Source organism: Seriola lalandi, unplaced genomic scaffold, assembly GCF_002814215.2.
Source record: "Seriola lalandi dorsalis isolate HSWRI2012SDOR001 ecotype SW California unplaced genomic scaffold, Sedor1 jcf7180002054574, whole genome shotgun sequence".
Classification (NCBI taxonomy): Eukaryota; Metazoa; Chordata; class Actinopteri; order Carangiformes; family Carangidae; genus Seriola; species Seriola lalandi.
Window position 1 is genome coordinate 1,539,342 of NW_019525127.1, and position 20,516 is coordinate 1,559,857.

At 41.9% G+C, this 20,516-nt stretch overlaps 1 protein-coding gene across 4 annotated transcripts in view; it reads right to left on the minus strand.

Annotated features, from left to right (window-relative positions):
• The window catches only part of fat1a (FAT atypical cadherin 1a), a 74,374-nt gene that overhangs the window by 22,129 nt on the left and 31,729 nt on the right, over positions 1-20,516 (minus strand). For all 4 annotated transcript variants that reach the window (XM_087176940.1, XM_023417455.2, XM_023417454.2 and 1 more), the window contains exons 5-11: positions 17,023-17,352; positions 15,724-15,940; positions 13,586-13,725; positions 6,704-6,979; positions 6,329-6,539; positions 904-4,977; positions 78-274 (exon numbers count right to left, since the gene is read on the minus strand). In XM_087176940.1, the coding sequence (XP_087033066.1) occupies positions 78-274; positions 904-4,977; positions 6,329-6,539; positions 6,704-6,979; positions 13,586-13,725; positions 15,724-15,940; positions 17,023-17,352 (5,445 nt within the window). The remainder of the gene's footprint in view (positions 1-77; positions 275-903; positions 4,978-6,328; positions 6,540-6,703; positions 6,980-13,585; positions 13,726-15,723; positions 15,941-17,022; positions 17,353-20,516) is intronic.

Consider the following 20,516-nt stretch of genomic DNA (forward strand, 5'->3'; position numbering starts at 1 on the left):
AATACTTGGAAGAACAGGAAACAACAAACAGAACTGCTGAAATTACAACATAGCTGGGGGGAAAGAATTATGTATACCTTTTCGCATACAGGGCTGTTGTCATTGGCATCCAGCACCTTGACCTCCACAATGGCTTTGGCAGTGAAGATGCCATCACTGGCAGTAATGTTAAGGAGATAATTGTCCTTCTCTTCACGGTCCAACGGCTTCCTGACAGAGACCTTCCATTCATTCTGAATGTGTTCGATGGCAAATTGGCCGAGCGGGTCCCCTCCTGTTTGGTGTTAAAAGGAATATAACATTTTAGAATGATCATCAGTTCAGAAGCAGGAAGCAGCCTGAGTCTTTAAAAGGACAGGATCTGTCCTCAATTTTTAACTCCAATTAATGATCTCTGAAATCATGTATCAAGTATTCAGCACTACTTCACAAATCGTTACTTCTAAATCAAACATGTTTGGTACACAAGCAAACCTTCAAGCCAAAAAAAAAAAAAAAAACAGCCGAATGTTGAAAAATGTACATGATCTAATGATAATTCTGGTTCCTGATTACTCTTGATATTTCCAGACTTGGCATAGTTCTTCATGCTTGCTAATTAGCACCAGAGGAAGTATTTTTCCCCAGTCTATTTCAAAGCATTATTCAGATAATTATACATTTCTGTATTATGATGACCTAAATATTTGCCTAGAGCTTGGGCAGATTAGGCAATAACTCAGACTCCTAAGAGATAATAGGACTGTGTAATGTTTCACAGATGAGATATTATCATCATATTAAGTGGCATAAACGGATAATCCCCCCCTAAGCTCTGTTTATGAAAAACTGTTACACAAAGGAGTAGGGAGTAAACTCTCTGGGCTTACTAATTATCTGTTTTGCAAAATAATGAACGCCCACCTGTGATGAAGTAGTTCACTTGTTTATTGATGTCTTCAGAATCGTCATCCGTGGTGCTGAGGATAGCAATCACCCCGCTGGGTGGAGGGTCATCTTCACTCACTGTGCCTTTGTAGATCTCTGCAGTGAAGCGGGGTGGGTTGTCATTCACATCGGCGACTGTTACTTCCACTCTGGTGCCAGTAACATGTTGGACTTTATCCCCTTGGTCTGTGGCCAGGACAGCCAGTGTGTATTTGTTCATCTTTTCGCGGTCTAGCTCTTTTAAAGTGGTCACCCATCCAGTTTCACTATTAACAGCAAACAGCTCTGAGATCTCCCGCAAGTTCTGTTTGGGGTCGAGGCTGTATACGACATGTCCGTTGGTTCCAGAGTCTTGGTCGGTGGCTTTAACTTGGATCACTTGAGTCCCACTAGGAAGGTTTTCCACAATGACAGCTTCGTAAGGGTCTGACTCAAAGACAGGCTTGTTGTCATTGAGGTCTTTCACTTGGATGTTTACGTTTACAGATGTAACTATGTCGTAGTTCTCATATTTTGTCTGGGCAACCAAAGTGAGTTGGTACCATTTGGTAGTCTCGTGGTCGAGGCTTTTCTGGAGTTTCAAAGCTCCACTGTCTCTGTCTACGACAAACACCTCATCTTCATTGCTCTCAAGAGTGTTTCCCCTCACAAGGCTGTACACCACTGGTTGCTCACTCTCTACCTGAATCACATCAATTTCTGTGCCAATGGGAAGGTCTTCAGCAATCGTGTAACGGTAATGTGGTTCAGCAAATTTGGGAATTGGGGTCTCTGGTGCAACAATCCTGATGTAAACCTGTACAACTGAATGTTTGGATGGATTCCCAGTATCCTTTGCCCTCACAAAGAATGCATAGAGCTCATTTTCAAGTCCAATAAGACTCTCTTTGGTTTCAACGACCCCAGAGGTTGGGTGGATTTTAAAGTTCTCCTCCACGTTTTCAACATCTGCCTCGATTGAATACTCAATGTCAGCGTTGCTTCCCTCGTCCATGTCTGAAGCAGCAATTTTAACCACAGAGGTTCCCCTTGGGACATCGGATGCAATGGTGGCTTTGTACTCAGCTGCTCTGAACTGTGGGGCATTGTCATTGACATCTGTGAGAATGACATTGACAATACAAAAGCCTACTTTTCCACCACCGTCTTTAGCTATGAGAGAAATAGGAATAACCTTCTCAACCGTGTTCTCACGATCAAGGCTCTCTAGAGTGAAAATCTCCCCGTTGTCGTTGACAGAAAACTTGTCCTTTGCAAAGTCATTGACAATCTGGTATGTTATTTGCCCATAAATGCCTTCATCATCATCTGTTGCCTTTGCTTCTGCTACCAAGGTACCAACAGGTGAGTTTTCAACCAGCTCTACCACATAGTCCAACTGAGAGAAGGTGGGGTTGTGGAAGTTGGCACCAATAACTGTGACTATGACAAGTGCTGAGCTTCTGAATACACCGTCAGATGCTGATACATTGAGGTTGTAAAGAGGCTGCATATGTGGCCTCCGATGGTTGGAAATGATGATGGCACCTGTGTGTTTGTCTATGACAAAGTTCTGATCTTCATTTCCAGATATGATTGAGAACTCCAACTTGTTGGAGTCTGAACTGTCGGCATCTGATGCTTGGACTTGAGTGATGAAATGTCCACGTAGAGCCAATTCGCTGATAGTGGTTTTGTAAGTGTGCTCTGTAAATACTGGAGCGTTGTCATTTAGGTCGGTAATGTCGATCGTCACGATGACATCACCGGAGAGGGCTGGAACACCTCCGTCCACAACGCGGACTCTCAATTTGTGCTGCTGGATTTCCTCATGATCGAGTATTTGAGCTGTAGAGATTGTTCCTGTGTCACGATCGATGGTGAAATAATCTGAGCTCTTCCCCTTTTCCTCAACCAACTGAAAGAACACTTCTTGGTTATTACCAGTATCAGAATCTTTGGCGTGAACTTGCAAAACTGATGTACCAATGACAGAGGCTTCCGAAATATTGGCATAGTAGGTCTTTGACAGGAACACAGGGGCGTTGTCATTTACATCTTCCAGTATGATATCAACAAACACATCTGAGTGCGCTCCAGTCAAAGAGTCTGTGGCTCTTACATTTAACTTATACGCAGGATGAGTCTCAAAGTCCAAAGGCTGAATCACATGAATGACACCTGTGTTGAAATCAATTGAGAACTGTTTGAAAGGATCTCCCTCAGAGATGGTGTACACAATACGAGGGCTCTCGGAATCATTGGCCTGTACATGAAGCACAGGCGTGTGTAACTGAATGTTTTCAGGGATTTCAATGCTGTAAAAAGGCTTCTCAAATACAGGCATTGCTCTGTTCACCACGGTTACTGGCACTTCTACTTCAGCCGAGAGTACCGGCTCTCCATTATCTTTTGCCATGACAACGATGACAAAGTCTGTGTTGAGTGACTCCTTCTCAAATTTCTTTCTGAGGGAAATTTCACCAGAGGGGCTAATTTGAAAGTGGTCCTGATGCTCTTTCAGGTGATAACGAATATCTGCATTTGGACCCATGTCCTTGTCCACGGCCGTGACCTGTCGGATGACCTGGCCTTCCTCTGCGTCCATCTGGACCAGGGCATGATAGGGAAGGTTCACAAACATAGGTTTGTTGTCATTCACATCTTCCACGGTCACAGTCACTAAAACATGAGCCGTATCTTCAGATTTGTCCTCTCTAGTGACCTCAACAATGATATCAAATGTGTCCTGTGCCTCACGATCAAAAGGAATCCCAGTGGTCGAGATTACTCCAGATGTGCGGCTGATTTGAAACCTGCTGTCAGGGTTCAAAATTTTATAGAACAGAGGCTCGTTCACCTGGTTCCCAACAGCAGCAATGACTGCTAGTGTTTTCTTTTCCGACGAGTTTTCTTGGACGTAGGCTTTGTAGGACTCCCTGGTGAACTTCAGCTTGCTCTCCTTGTTTTCTTTCACGTTTATCTTTACTGTAGCAACAGTGGCAAATCTACCATCTGACACCCTAACCTTTAATTCATATCGACTCCTCAACTGTGTGACATTCTGAACAGAGATTACGCCTGTGATTGGCTCCATCTTAAATTTATCACCAATATTACCCTCGGAGATGGAGAAGAGAAGTTTGGAGTTAGGCTCAGAGTCTGCATCTGTGGCGTTCATTTTAATCACTTCCACGCCTTTGTATGTTGGCACTATGACAGTTGTCTCATACACTTCTTGGCTAAAAACTGGTGAGCAGTCATTAACATCAATTACTTCAATGGTCACATTGGCTGCAGTCTCTGCGAACAGGCGTGGCATTCCTAAATCATGGACCTGGACTGTGAAGCGGAAAACACTCCTCTGTTCATAATCCAAGGCTGTTGTAATTCTGATGGCTCCAGTGCTCGAGTCAATGGCGAAATAGTTGTGTGCGAAAGGTTCGACAATTTGATAGACGAGCATGGCATTTCGGTCGCAATCAGCATCAGAGGCACGAATGACGAAAGGAGTGTTTTCATAGGTCAGAACAACGCTGTTGACGGGAGCAGACTCACTGATTACTCCTTTGAATTCCCTCTGGAGAAATATTGGAGCATTGTCATTTTCATCCTTTAGGTGAATCTGAAGTGTTGTGTTGCTGGCAATTCCAGCCATGTTGGTGCCCTGTATGATGAGATTGTATTGAGAGGTGGTCTCATAATCTAAAGCTCTCTGGGTCACAACCACTCCAGAGTTTGGGTTTATATCAAATGCGTTATTGATGTTGCCATCCTTTATTTGATAGAAAACCGATGACTGGCTGACAGCTGTGACCAAGCACACAAAGCTTCCCGGGTGGGAAGATTCACTGACTTCTGCCGAGAATTCCTTTTCAGCGAACCTGGGAGCTGCATTATCAGAAACTGTTACCACAATGTGTACAGTGGCTGTAGTTGACAGTGGAGGTGTTCCATTATCAGATGCCTTAACAGTGAGTTCAAACAGGGTCTTGCTGCTGCGATCAAGCTCTTTGGCCACTGCAATTGTCCCGAGAACAGGGTCGATGGCAAATGAGTTTGCAACGTTTCCTGTAAGACAGAGAAGACCAAAGAATAATATGTTTATGTGGCTGTGCTAGAAATGTTTTTCATCCTGACCTGTGATGGCAACTAGGGCAGAACCAGTGTTTTACCATACATTGATTTATTTGTGGCAGCCAGCCACAATATCAACATTGGTATTGATTTTCTACTTTTTTTGCTATTTCAAATGGGTAAAATCTTATTTCGCTGCAGAGCTGAGCGCAGCGCATTAATTCGCTCAGCCCCTTCCTGCCTCCCCACCCCCTTCCCCTTCTGTCTCTCTCTAGAGAGAGAGAGAGGGAACTGCTCATGCAAGTGCAAGTGGATAATGTTAATGTTAAGTCTTTAACTCTGATGCTGAACGTTTGCTCCTTCCATCCAGATGAATATTGAAAAATACTTTCCGACTCAAAAGGGGCACAGAGAAAGTCTGGACCAGAGGTGTTAGCAAAACAGAGTACCTAGAAACTTAAGAAAACACACATGGGAAAGCTTAACAGTCCGACCAGTGTGATTAGCTACCCAATTAATTTGTTTTGAATATTTCCAGACGTCAACCAGTGCCGCTGTGGCAGTCAGAGCAGCAAGAGAAGGTCAGCAAGGAATAACTGTAGGTAATGAAGAGAGTGATGTAGGAGAGGAGGAGCAGGACAGCAGCCAACGTGCTGCTGCTGTGGGAGTGCCAGCCAGGGCAGGAGCAACAGGTGAAATTGACAGCAAACACAGGGAGAGAGCTGCATATATTATTCAGTTATTTATTTGTCACAAAGTACTTGGCAATTAAAATATTTGTAGTGGTGCAACTTATATATTTTCAACTACCACCACAGATAGAATCTAACTAGAACTGCATTTTGCTGTGTGTTGTACTAGGAAGATTTGTTTGATGAGCATTTGACACAAAATCTTCAAAAAAGTTCCCCCCTTCAACATTAGATAGTAAACTTCCGTTTTAAGCCATCACTTTGACTCAAAAAAACATGTTTAAGTTCAATTACATTAAGTAATCACGCCTATTTCAAATATGCACGTATCCAAACAACAAGCTAATCACCACACTGTTGCTTAATGTAGGAGAAAACCATTGTGGGAAATTCTGAGGGGGGATCTGCCCACCTCCCACGTATTTGGAGATCCTCTAGACAAAGTCTTCAATATTCTCCTAGTTTTTGTAAAGTATTCCATTCATGATCATGATGCAGTGGGCAGCAGGACTCTAGATGACTCATGCATTTTTTAGGATCTGATTTCATTTGCATCATTTTACAATGAAAGCTTTCTGCTGTGAGAAAAAAAAAAAAAAAAAAAGGGAAACTGCGGCTCCGCAGAGTGGCACAGCAAATGTGTCTATATTTACCTGAGTCGATGCTGTATACGATCTCTGAGTTGTGGCCCTTGTCTTTGTCAAGAGCTGTGACCTGGAGCACAGCCGAGCCCACGGCAGCGGATTCAAACACACGGCCAGAGTAAGGTGTGCCTATAAACCAGGGTGCGTTGTCATTGGTGTCGTCCACATTGACAATAACGCGCACAAGGTTCCTCTTTACTGGGATGTCCTGGTCTCGAACCTTGAGAAGAGGAATTTAGAAAGTGACCGAAGAATATGAAGAGAGAAGAGAGAGGAAAGAGTGTGAGAGCCCTCAAGGGATAATTCCTTCCTGAATATTAACATCATAATTCATTTACTACTCATATTCTGAAAAGCTCAGAAATAAACTTCATTGATTCATACCATGACGGTGAGGATGTGATGATGCATAGTCTCATGGTCCAGTCGCTCAGCGGTGTACAGAGTGCCTGTTCCTGGGTCAAGTCGGAACTTCCGCAGGCTGAATGGATCGGTGCTGCTCAGGAGTGTAAAGGTCAGTTTGTTCTTCTCGTCTCTGTCCACGGCGCTGATCTGCATGACCTCGCTCCCCGCTGGTGTGTCTTCAGGGACATTCACAACATACGCCTGCTGAGAGAACTGTGGCCGGTGGTTGTTGGTGTCGATGACACGGATAAGCACCTTCAGGAGAAAAATAAATTGGAGAGAATTTTTTTTTTTTTTTTGTCATCTCCCAAATCACTCATGTGAATTTATTTTTCTAATTTTGTCAGAGTATTAAGCACTGTCATGTTTCAGAGGATAACTGGATGGATAAATTATTCAAAGTCAACCTTGCGTTTCAAGTTACTGTTGATCACTTCATTGATAAAAAGCCCGGAAGAGGGTAATTCTACAGCTGTGATCCCCAACCTGAGTGAGGTTTCCAACCTAATAATTACCAGAATACTAGTGTGTTGTGTAGATATACACCAGGTATATACACATATGATAGCAAAAGCAATATTTATTTTTTTCATTTCATGCAGCAAACTGTGAAAACAAGAAATCAATACTGATTAACTTCAATGCATCTACATGAAAACTGAGGTAGGTGGGTGTTGGAGATTCAGTTGAGAGGACAGTGATTATCAACTGTGGACAGAGGAAAAATGTAATAACATGTCTAAAAGTAATATAACTTTTGGAATAGGTAAATATGTCTTTGTGGTGCTGCTTTGTATATCAAATGGTCTGCTGATGTATTCACAAACTCATAGGCATGAAACACATTTCTACACATTGTTGCTTCTTGCTTTGGAAAGCAAAAAGTGCAGGGCTCTATTCCCCACACACAACAAAGAATCTCACATCCCCAAACTGTAAAATTCCACTGGGAGCATGTTTTATCAACACCAGCCACTCGTCTACTGGACTTCCGACAGAGGATTATGGGGAGCTGCTGGAATGCCATCTCTGCTTCCCAGACCAGCGAGGGGCTTCTACCGTTGCCAAACATGGGGAACAAAGGGATCAGCCTAGATTAGACACCTGCATACCAGACACCAGGGGGTGATGTCCCGTAAGGAAACAGTGGAAGCCGAGCTGAATGGTGCACGAAGACTGAAGGGGACTGTAGTCACAAAAGCTCTGACCCGTTGACAGCTCACTAGCTGACCAGGATTTGTCAGATCTCTGGTCGACACAACTGCCCGCTGTTGTTTTTTGTCATAATACTGTTTGTTGAGCACTGTGAGCCTATATCAGAGACAAATATAGACTCAACCTGACAGGACTGATAACATTTACAATCTGCTGTGTGCTGTGATGTTGGCAATGCTGCTGAGGCTCACAGATGTCATCTTGCAGGGGGAGCGCTGGGCTGCATGCTGTCTGTCAGTGCCGTGAGCTGGCTGTTTGCCGCAAGTCATGTGTCATGAGCAACCCATGTCACACTGCTAATCAGAATGTGTGATGTAAAATAAATAAGCTTTTCTAATAAGATATTAACCCTGAACAAAAAAAAACGTATGTAATTGGGCCTCCCGTGCATGTTGCACATCTGAGAATCCATCTCATTCCAAGCATGTCTTCTCATGTCATGCCAGACATCATATAGCACCAGATCCCTGATGTCTCACAAACCACCGTTTACACACACAGATGCAAATGCATGCACAGCGACGGCCACATAAAATATGCTCTTACACACACACACACACACACACACACACACACACACACACACACACACACACACACACAAAGAGGCTGTCCAGTGTGTCTCTATCTGGCCAGTGTCAGATAACACGTCTTGTGAATAGTGAGTAAGGTGGCGAGGGCTGATAGTGCTGTCAAGAAGCAGAAAGAAATGGAACCTAGACAGTAGTATCCACATCTATCCATAATGTACTATTTCATAGTAGGTTTAGAAAGCACACAAAAGGCTATTCAGCAGCCCCCCCATCCCCATCCATCCCCCCACATGCACACAAACTTGCCTTTCCCTTTGCAAAGAGGCTCTACAACACTTCAAAGGAACTTTGCCCCCAAACATCACAAAGCAGCATGATACAGCCTGGCTACAGCAGAAATGCTGGTGTAGAAGAAAACTCTAGTCTTTGTATAAGGCTTCCTCTGGGAATGCTGAGGAGGAACAAGATTGGGACTGAGACACAGATGTGACAGATGGAGATACTAAAGGAAAAAAAAAAGTGCTGTGAGGGTGAGATGAGAGTACGAAACAGACATGACAGTGAAAAAAAAAAACAAAGAAAGCTAAGGGAAATTGTCAAATTTAGAAAACACAGGTTGGAGGTGAAAATTAAAACAATGTGGCTGAGAATAAAATATACAAAAAGAAAGTCCAGGAGAAGACAGTCCTACATATAATAGTCAGCTTTCATAAAGAAGACAAGAAAACATTTACATGTGAGGTGAACTTTGGAGTGAGACATAAAGAGAGTCTTTGTTATGTGGACGCAGATAACATGAGAAACGGGAGACCAGGAACAGATTGTGAGCAGAACAGCTTGAGGTACTTCTGCACGGCCAAGGGAGGATGTCATATAGCTGGAGATGGGGGAAGGGAGTCTGGGCTGCATGCCGAGGCTGCCTTGTTGGCGCAGCTCCTGGCTATGAGGTGCCCGAGCTGGAATGCGGCACCCCTTGTCTACATCAGCTGATCCTTCAGAGACGCCTTCGTAGAGCTACAACAGTCAAATGGAAAGTGCACAACAGAATGGCCGACTGTTGTCCACAGACCTCCCACAGAACAGAGTTCCTCAGACTGTCACCAGCACTGGAGTCACAGGATGGCAGGGTTAAAAATAATTCTCAATTTTCACCTCACAATTTTCTCTGCAATTTGAAAATAAAAGACATTTAAGCATAAAAGTCTGCTTAAGGGACCACACGTAGAATAGTACCTTGTGAATAATGAAACACCTTTTGTGTGGTATCCTGAACAGGACACACGGGAGTTCTCATTGTGCTCATTGTCCTCCCGTGCCATGCGTAGGAGAGGAAGCCCTCCTGCCAGGTGGCAGGTTCTGGGCAAAGGCAGGGCACTGGCACCGAGCACTCGAACATGTTCCCAAAACAGGATTAACACAGCCCACTACCCACAGAGGTCCAGCACTCTTGTTTGCGCTTTATTCTAGCCTAACAGAATAATCATCATCCCTGCATGCCTGGCCAATAAATGTGGAGATTTTTGAAAAGCAGAGAGGGAGAAAATCAGAAAGGAAGACAAAGAGGGAGAGAAACAAAAAAAAACATTCCAAGGAGAGAGAAAATAGGCCAGCCTGTCGGGCAGCAAAGCATCCACATGACTTTGATTTACGGAATAGACAAGTCCGACTTTGAACTTTCACGAGGTGCGCTGCATGTGTGTGATCGGCTTGATCTAATCTGCAGTGAAACTCCGAACGACATTTATTTATTTTTTTAAAGGTAAACAACACACTGTCCCCAAAGAAAACAAATCCATACACAATAACAGAGAATTAATGACTTGTTTGCATGCGTTTCCTTGGTGAAATGGATTCATGGATGTTGCGAGCACAGACACAAGGAAATCTGATTCTGACTCTACATAATTCTGTCTTTCATATTATAATCCACAGATCATAACATTTCTTAAAGTTTTTTGACGGGTAATCTTACTATATAACCAATTTGATCATCTAAAGTGTTAATATTACTTTGCTTGCCTTCAATAGCAAATGAGTAAACCTACACCAGGAAGTAAATTACTACAAAATAATTCAGTGTGATTTCACACATTCCATTGCGACAAATATGCATTCCCCAGCAAGAGGTGTGTTTACAGTTTCTTCTAAACCCCCCCCCCCCCACACAGAGCAAATACTGTCGATGAACAATGTTATCAGATAAACAAGTTGGTAGCCAAAACACTCAGATGACTTTCCTGAAACATGTCACAGTACACTGTATTCTGAATCCTCGGGACATGTGAGGTTTTCCCAGACACATGCGTAAGCCAACCAACTGATGTGATACCTCAAATATGTAGGTATGTATGCAGGTTCAAATTTGAAGGTTAGATACTGCACTACGGACACTTGCTTCGTTAACTTACTTGAATGCTGATCTTCAAACCATGATATCTACAGAGGCCAAGACAAGTTATTTGTTTTTCGTGGAACTTTATCTGCGCTAACAATAACTGTTCACTTTCAGGATGTATTTATGACTACCCGTCCAAATTTGGGTGATTGCTACAGTCTCTGCTAGTGCTGTGTGCCTCTTTCAGTCACCTATTGGACTTTCAGTATATCCCACACAGCTGGCCTACATCACTAAGTGTGGTTTATGGAGCATACAAATTCAGTAAATCCGTTCCCTCAACAGAAAACAGCTGACCTACGGTGGTCAGCTGGGTATACAATATCTTACACTCTAGCACTCTTCTGCAAGTCACAGCGCTAATATTACATCCAAAAAATATGCACATTCAAAATCTCCAAGCAGCGAGACAGACTGAACTGTTGTTGGCGAGAAGCTTCATCTGATATACAGAACAAGTGAGTGTTTTCTGACCCATTTCTTGAGGTACAAGGCTCAAACTTAAAGTTCAACGGAGCCGTGAGGGCTTGTAGTTACGGAATTCATATCCAGCAGTTCTTACAGTTGTAGTTGTCATTACACTGTCCTTTTGGATCTGTGCAGGAAAACTTTAAGAAGTGTAAGTTCTGAAAACAAGAAAATCCACTCCAGACATAAACATTTACTGCCAAGGTCACCCAATTTAAATACATCACAGACTGCTGAACATCCAATTTTTCTGATATTCTTTCACACCACACTCTTAAATCTTTAAACTTTCTTTAAAAGATAAAATGCCATGACATCACTGCATGTGATGCAGTTTCAAGGTCTGTCTCTGGAGTAGCCTGGAAATGATACAGTAGTCATGCAGCAAACACAGTAAACAAACTAAAATCAAAGTAAGTTTTGAAGTCCATTAAGTGATTCTGTATTTCTTTTTATACACAATGAATTAAATCATTGCCTGTAATGTAAGGGTTGCTAATACAGCCCCTGAGAATTAGCCTTTGAATTTGATAATTTGACTTCAAATATCCCTGCATGCCGTGTTGCTGAGGGGCTCTTAGATTGTTTGTTGCCGGGGCTTTTAAGAAAGCGCTTTTACGACGGGAGAGGAAATCATGGCTGAGAAAATGGGTACTCTGCGGCTGCTTTTAAGGTTCTGCACTAAACTAAAGGACTCGCTGCTTCCGTGGATGAGCTGCAAAATGCCAGTGAAGGCGGTGCTTCATCCAAGACTCAGTGGAGCACAGCAGCCAGATGATGAAAGGCTTTATTCATACAGAGTGACAACAAATAGATTCCTTTCCAGCTACAGTTCTCTGACGCTCCCCTTTGAGGACAAAGGACAAAACATTTTGAATGCCACCGTCCCATATGACCCAAACTACCATGTAAAAATGTTCAAAATCTCATGGACAAGGCATGACCATGTGAACAAAAACTAAAGACAATTTGCATGTTTAAAAGCTTTTATCATGGCTGTTCAGCTTTGGTATCAGCTGGGGAGCAAGATATATGCAAGAAGGATTAAATTAGCATATTAATATATTAAAATGCAAGTATGCAAGTGCTTTGGAAGTTTTTTTGGAAGCCATTTTTAATATTCATCAAAATGGCTCACATATGGTTTACAGTAGCCATTAATTTTTTCATTTTCCTTAAATCATCTTTTCAGTTGATTTTTTACAGTTTCCAGACTGAGCCAAGAGCGTGGTTTTGCATGTATGTGTCTAATACACCTAGTTATTTAGAGTCCTTTCACAAAAGACCAAGGCAATCTGTTCCTCTCAGAGAAAAGTAAGAGAAGGTTCACAGGTTCAGCGAGACACACAGCAGAGTGGATGAGTGGATGAGTGGAGGAGTGGAGGAGTGGAGGGGGCTCAAGAATGCACCCTTTAAAAAAAAAAACAAAAAAAAACAACTCTGGCTAGACGGCACCATCACCGCAGCAGCTCCGCGTCAGGAATGAGACAATGGAAGATTCCTGGAGCTCAATGCTGAACTGAGATGGTACAGAATAGTTGAGGTGGAACGCTAACTACTTTGTCATTGACAATTTGTTAGTCTTTCTTTCTTTCTTCTTTTCAGGGTATATGCTAATTTGCTTTCTTAGATACCACTCTCATGTCTGTGTGATTCTACAGCCAGGACAGAGGTGGGATCTGTCTGTTTCTTCTGGTTTTCAGTCTTTATGCTAAGCTACACTAATCAGCTGCTAGTTGTAGCCTTATATTACAGTCCTCTCATCTAAGTCTCACCAAGAAAGCGAATATGTTTCCAAAAAGTCAAAACTATTTTTCTTTTGATCAAATGAACTCTCTTTATCTGCCGCCATTAGTCAAAGATCTAATGGTAAATCACAATTCAACCACACTCAACGGGCAGCACCAGAGAATACAAGACGACCTCTTCATAAAGCCATAAAGCCTGACTTGATCTTATCCCATATTGTTGTATTATCTGTCCATTTTTTTTTTCAAGGCAGCATTGTACAGTTAGAAGTCAGGTCATGTATGGATGTAATGACACTCAGACCTATACACCACCATTTTCCCCGGCCAGTTGACAGCAATGATAGCTTCACAACGTAAACATATCCCAACAAACAAGACAGTTTGGCCACTGCTTCACTTATTACCCTTCGCTTTCCTCCTGATGTATCTCACATGAGAGAAACAGAACCATGACAACTGGCTCATCAGCTTCCAACCGTTTCATTAGTGTTTCAATTACCTGGGTGCTGACAGTTCGTGTCCCATCTGTGGCTTCCACCGTCAGGTTGTAATTTGATTTCTGCTCGGTGTCCAGGGGCCGTGCTACAATCAAGGTTCCACTGGCCTTGCCCACGTCAAAGCGGCTGTCATAATTACCACCTGTGGAATTATTTTTTTTTGTACAAACAACAAGGAAGGACGAGAGATTAGTCACAAATCATCGCTTAGTTGTGTGCATGTACCAAGGTTACACAAACACTGAATGGGGGGGTGCTGAGATGGACACAGAAACATCAATTTCCTGCTGTGCTGATGTCATACATGATAATGAACAGATACAATAATGTTTATGTTGTTATGTGCTGTCGGTATAGACCTGTTTATCTAAATATTATCTAAATATTATCCACATAATATCGATATCGATTTATACTACTAACTCTAACACGTGCAGTGTGTGTACAATATACACTGTATAAGATTACTCTAATTAGTCCAGGCTAAACCATACAACAACAGTGGATATGAAATAAGAGTTCTAATTCACACAAGGAAAGGAGAGACTTCACATCATGAGAACAATGTGGCACAACATCAATCCAGTGGCACAACACAATTCATTCACAGCCAACAGGGAGCACCAACAGACAATGTAGGATGATCTCTTAATACAGCACAGCCTATTAGGAGATCCCAGCAGCTACCTTCTGCTGTACAGTTGTGGTCACAAGCCATCTGAAGGATGTAAAACATCTCAGTATCCTCTATGCCGTCTTGCAAAAATCCAACCAAACAGAACATTCCAGTGAAAAGAGGAAAGCAGTAGCAGATCACAGGAAGAGAGAAGAGAAGAAAAAGAGACGTGTCAGTCAGACATTGATTAGAGGGAGGATAGGCTGGGAGGAAGGGAGAAGAGGCAAGCATTTCTGAAAGGAGTCAATTGAAGTCTTCTCATGCACATAGTGCTTAGCATAAGTAGAAACACACACATTCAAGAGAGGATAAAATAAGTAACACTTCAAAACATAGTTGCCAATTCAAACTTTGAGGAAATATACTCTCTCTTCCATAAAAGCCATAATATATAGTAATATTGTTTTTGACCTGCTGATTCATGGTACAATTGTCATATCTAAACTGCTCTACACAGGCAGGCAGTAGTAACTGCAGAAGCAGTAAAAATGAGAAAAACTGTCTTCAGACTATAAATCATTACCAGTAAACTGCATAAAATCTAAGTTGTGGTATCTTCATTTTATGTGTGTTTAGGTAAATTAACATCTTAAAGACTTCAAAATGCAGAGACTGCACTCTGCCTGTTCATAAACCTCATAGGAAACTGAGTTTTTAAGAAAATAAACTTTATTTGACCATTTACAGTGCCTGATTAAAGGGATAAAACATGTTGGTTTTGCTAGTGTCTGTCCACTATTAATATTTAAAGAATCTTGTATTTTAGTTTAATATACAACTGGCAATTACTGCTAATCTATTGCTACTTACTGCTACTCATAGTTAGACTGAGCTGAATATCTGTTTTTTTCCCTTCATGTTTGGAGCTTCATTTAGTCATGAAAAAGTAGTAAAAATAACTCAGTCACCAAGAAGTCAGTTCATCAAAATGGGTATTTTTAAAATACAGATTACAGCTGGGGTAAAACAGAGAATAAATTTAGTTTTAGCTTTAGTTGCGGCTAGCCATGGCTATCTTTTATTTTAGCTTAAGCTTGCCATATCTTTTTCTCTCTCTGTGGCAACTTTATAGGCTGTTTTCACAAAGTTATTCACTTCTATGGCAATTCTTTATATGGTAAAACAAATTCTGACAAAATGTGAAGTTTTGCGTTTTGGCTTTGGCAGCAAACATGACAGGAAGTCAGATTTCTACCAGAAAATGGCTGTTCAAATCTGACTTCTCACTGCCATGACAAACAACTTAAAACTCTTAATATGCAATACAACATGTCTGTCTTCTAAATTATTGTTTGTTTTTTAAATTGTCATATTATCCAGCCATTTCACACACCAATACTACGTTAGTCCTGAAGTGAGGGTTTTTCTTTCTAAAAAGCATTTCTATGACACAGAGCGTTTCTACAGTATGCATGCGCACACACACACACACACAAAGGTAGAGACTTGTGAACTAGGCAGTACCTGTGATTTCAAACCACACAGGAACATCAGAGGATTCGGTGGCGACGACGCCCACCATGTGCGCCACAGGGTCGCTTTCCATCACAGAAAATGTGAAGGGGGACTCCTCAAAAAGCAGGGGAGCTGCATCGGCTGGCACTTCTGGTTTGGGAATCCACTCAATGTGCAAACGACAAGTGGAGGATTTCTGAGGACGTCCATTGTCAACGGCTTTAATCTGAGAGAGAGGCAGAATGAATGAAAGACTGTGTTACACAGTGTTATGCAACATTTCTGTTGCAAATGAGTTCCTGCACAGCTCTCTAGCAGATCCTCTACCTGAATCTTTCTGGAAGTAACACACACAGGAACATTTGGTTATGTAGCTTGATAGTACAAATACAGCAATAAACCATATTCAATTTTAAAACACAGTGTATGCATAAACAGGACCGTTGATTTGTGGCACAAATCCACAGAATGGGTTGTCTTTCTGTGGAGGCATTTCCGTACTCTGAGCTGTCCACATGGCAACAAAACCTTGTATTTAGAATAACAAAACACCTATTGTGTGGAGTTCTTTTGTGATTCCACCTTTTGTCAGGACTTCAATTACTGTAAACTGTGGTGAGAAGTGTCTTCTGCAGCAAGAGACACAACCTTTACATTTAATTCTGGATAAAATCACTTCAGGTCTCACCACTAAGCGTACTAAGTCACTGCAGTTTGGACAGCCAGCTGATATAACTAACTTGCCTCACAGGTGGAAGACTGACACATAACATTAATTTTCACATGTATAACAAACAGTGTAATCATAAAACACTCTTCAAAAAACAACTGACATAGTGGTTAACGCTGTGACAAGATTTACAAAAACAACCAAAGTGAAGTGTCACATCAATGACTGACAAATTTGGCTGTGTTATTAACCGAGGCAACCCAAACCCACAGCAATAGAATCACAGCAAAAACACAAAAGTACATCTTTGTAATATCCTTGTCCTAATTCGATGCTGCTGGCTGGTGAACATGCTCCCTATAATTTAAAGTAGATGCTTTTGCAAGTAATTTTCTTCTACACTTGTGGTCCAAAGTGATGTGTGTGGACCAATTAGTGGTGGGTCTCTCTTACAAAGACTTTTTTTTTTTTTTTTTTTTACTGCTTTTAAACACAAGAACTGAGAAAAGGTCAGAGAAACAAAGGAGGCTAGAACACATGAGAGGATGGGGGAGTACAATAAACAAGCACCTGTTGTTAAATTTTACTGCTCAGTGAGAGACTGAGGACGGGATGAAGGCCTGGGATTAGATACTTACTGTGAGAATGTCGTATTCTCCAGCAGAGGAGAACTTCTTGGACGACACCAGTCCGGTCTTGGGCTCGATAAAGAACTTGCCGTGTTCGTCTCCCTCCTCGATGCTGTAGGAGATTTCAGCGTTAGGCCCCTCATCGCGGTCCGACGCAATGACCCGATAAACTGGGTCTCTCTTCGTGGCTCTCTCTCTCTCCGGCCTCTCCCGTTCAGGGAGTTGGATCTTGTAGATTTTCTCCAGGAACAACGGCCTGTTGTCGTTCTCGTCAAGGACTTGGACAATGACGCGGACGGTGGTGGACTTCGCAGGAACACCATGGTCGGTGATGGTGATCTGAGAAGAATAAAGAATAAAGACTTCAGACCAAGTACACTGACTCAAAAGCAAGGGTTATCACGATAGTATCCGTAAATATCACAATGTTATCACATTCAATATCTCTTATCGCCACCACTCCACAACGCCACAGCTGTTTTATTTCAGATACAGATGCAGTAAAGACCTGAATCCTTCCAATAGTTACAACGTTAGAGTTGGTGAACAGGAGGCAGTGAATTATACCAGCGACATCACTGAACATTACACAAAACTATCCTGGGAATTTGTAAAGATCAAGACACTCGGTTTTATATTCATCATTCCAAAGCCTAAAATTAATCAAAGACAAGATGAAAAGGGGAAGCACGCTTTTTCCCTCCAACATGCTTTCATTCCGCTTCTTTCTCCGCAAGTTAACTGGCAGCGAATCCCCTCTGAGAGTTACTGTCAGAGGGTCTTTTCTAATACACATTCTTTACTTAACAAAACAAATACACATCGCTGACAGGCTGTGATTCACTGTTCCAATGATGGAGACTAGTTATTGTCTCTGGTTTTTTAACCTAAAAATATAATCTCTACAGAATGATGAACTTCTCTGACAAAAATGTCTTGATGTTGTATAAAAGGGACTTTTTCTGAACTACAAATACACGTCTCTGAGTCTTAAGAGGCAAATTCTCCAGCAGAAAAATACAAGTTTAAATTAGATTGTATGTACAGTGTTTTCAGCCTTGCTAGAGAGAGTGTGCTCGACTTTAACTGAAGTGATTTCTGTCCCTTGGTTCAAACCCTTTGGTTCAAACCACTTTTGTGTGGTTGGATGTAAGCAGTAGCACAACACTACTGTGGCTTTCAGACTCTCAGGCTTCTATTTTTAGCCTAATAGCCTAATAATAATGATTTAAAAATCGAATTGTATGCATAAACATACACTTTCTGAAGCACCCAAAGTTTCAGTGTAAGTTCTTATACACATCGGCAATGCAATTATTAACACCAATCACCAATCAATCATTTAAGAAAGGACTAATATAAAAATATCAGTTCGAATATTATTGTTGTGATTACAGATAATACTGGACCCTCTGTTGCCCCGGAGTTACAGTCTGTGGTAGGTGTCTTCAGGTAAACATCATTTGTTTCACTTAGAACTTTCCTAATCTGAAATAACGTTTAATATGTTTTCCTGTGATCATGATAACAGTAGGTTGTATGGCTGGTACGCAAACACACCAGAGCTAATTATTTTTAATTAGCTGCACCTCTTCATACTGTTAGCACCAGCTGCACTGACTCTGCTGCTGTGTATCAAACTGGCATAGTGACTTTGCACCGCTAGTAAACAATAAGACATAGCGCCCTCAACCGAAGATTGTTTTTTCATACCCCAGAAGTACTCAGTATAAAAGAAAGTGTCGCACAACCGCATCATTAATGGAGCCTTAATTCGAGTCTTGACATCCAATGTTACTTGTGGCATGTTGACGCTTTGTTATGCGCCCCACGTTTTAACACTCTGTTGCGTCTTCGGACATTTGAGTGTAAAGTTTGAGGAGTTTAATCAAAAGCAAAGAGCCACACGCTGACCTAAACAAACACAATTTTCATATAGTCCCTGAAGGATGGGCTGAAAGGTTGTGTGTCTGAACACTGGCAGAGATGTGAGCATTTCTAGCGGCAAAATACAGCAGAAAAAAATACGCCAGAAGGGCAGGACAAATGTCACAGTCATTTAAAACCATCTGCTAAGTGCTTCACTAAAACAGTCAGGAGTCCGGGGCCAGGCACACACCATTTGGTACCATAGTTTCAGTTTCTAAAATAATGTGTTTTTGTTTTTCTCACAGTGTCTGCAGCTGTCCGTGCTATTCACATGAGCAGAATTAATTAAATGGGATGACAAGAAACCTGCGTGTGAATGTCTCTCTCAGGGAGGATGTGTTGGTGCCCATCCTGCGCTTTGTAATCAAGATTTCCACTGTTATCACATGTGCTTTTTGGCCTCATATATGTCGGTATAGAGTCTGATATCACAGGGACTCTGTTTATGTAAGGAGAAATTTAACATTTAACAAAAAAAAAACAAAACAAAAAAGCCTGTGACCATGTCCCAGCACAGTTCCTAATCACAGCTGCTATGTGTGTGAGTGTGTGTATGCACACTACAGCGACACAGCTATCCATCACCACGTGCAGCTCCTTGGAACATTTTCATCAAAAGCCTTTGTCTGATAATTAGGCAAACTGCACAAAAGGCAGAGAAGCTACACCAGAGGGAGTGTGTCTCTTTGCATCAGTACAGCACTGCTGTGAGGCAGCAAACGGAGAAAGTGAGACAACCCATTATGCTCCAGTTCGCTACCTCAAAACTTTCAGCTTTATCTGCCCAACCATATGTACCGGTAAGTAAAGTGGTTATAATGCATTTAGCATTAAATTAAAAAAAAAACATCCTGGGAATCAAGATACACTGTGTAATTTTGTAAGTTAATTATTATGTAAAGTAAAAAATGGCATAATGTTTATTATGCTTTGCTATAATGTTGGGGAGTTTGAACTGAATTCCACACCAGCTGTTTACACAGTGCTCGAGCACAACTTGCTCTTTTTCCTATCACCATCAAACATGCGTTGCAGAGGAGGGACTATCGCCTGCTGTAATAACTATTAAATTGTGTTTCAAATGCCGCCATTGGTTTTTTTTTTTTTAAACTGTCATCGGTCTGATTTGCCCAGTCCTCGCAGTTCTTTAAATGTAATGGAAACTCTAATAGGAATGCCAAAAGGGGAATTTGAGTTCCTGCCGCAGTTTACCTCTTAAATGTACTCCTTTATAAAGCAAACAAACCTAAAGTGGTCACACTGGACTCTGAAACCTTTGATGTTGATTTTCACTGTTTTTTCCGACACATTTACGTGTTTACTGATTAATCAGGAAAATGGACTGGGTAGGATCTAATGTCCTAGTCAAATAAGCCAGACTAGCGGCCTGTGCAGGGTGTACCCATGCGTCCTGCCAACCGCATGCTGCGATCGGCTCCAGACAACAGATGTGAACAGCCCATTCACCTCTGCTTTTCCATTATAGTGTGTTCCCTACAGTCCCAGGCCTAAATCCACAACATGTCCTGGCATGTCCCACTTTTGCTATTTACCCAACCCCCCGCCCACCCACC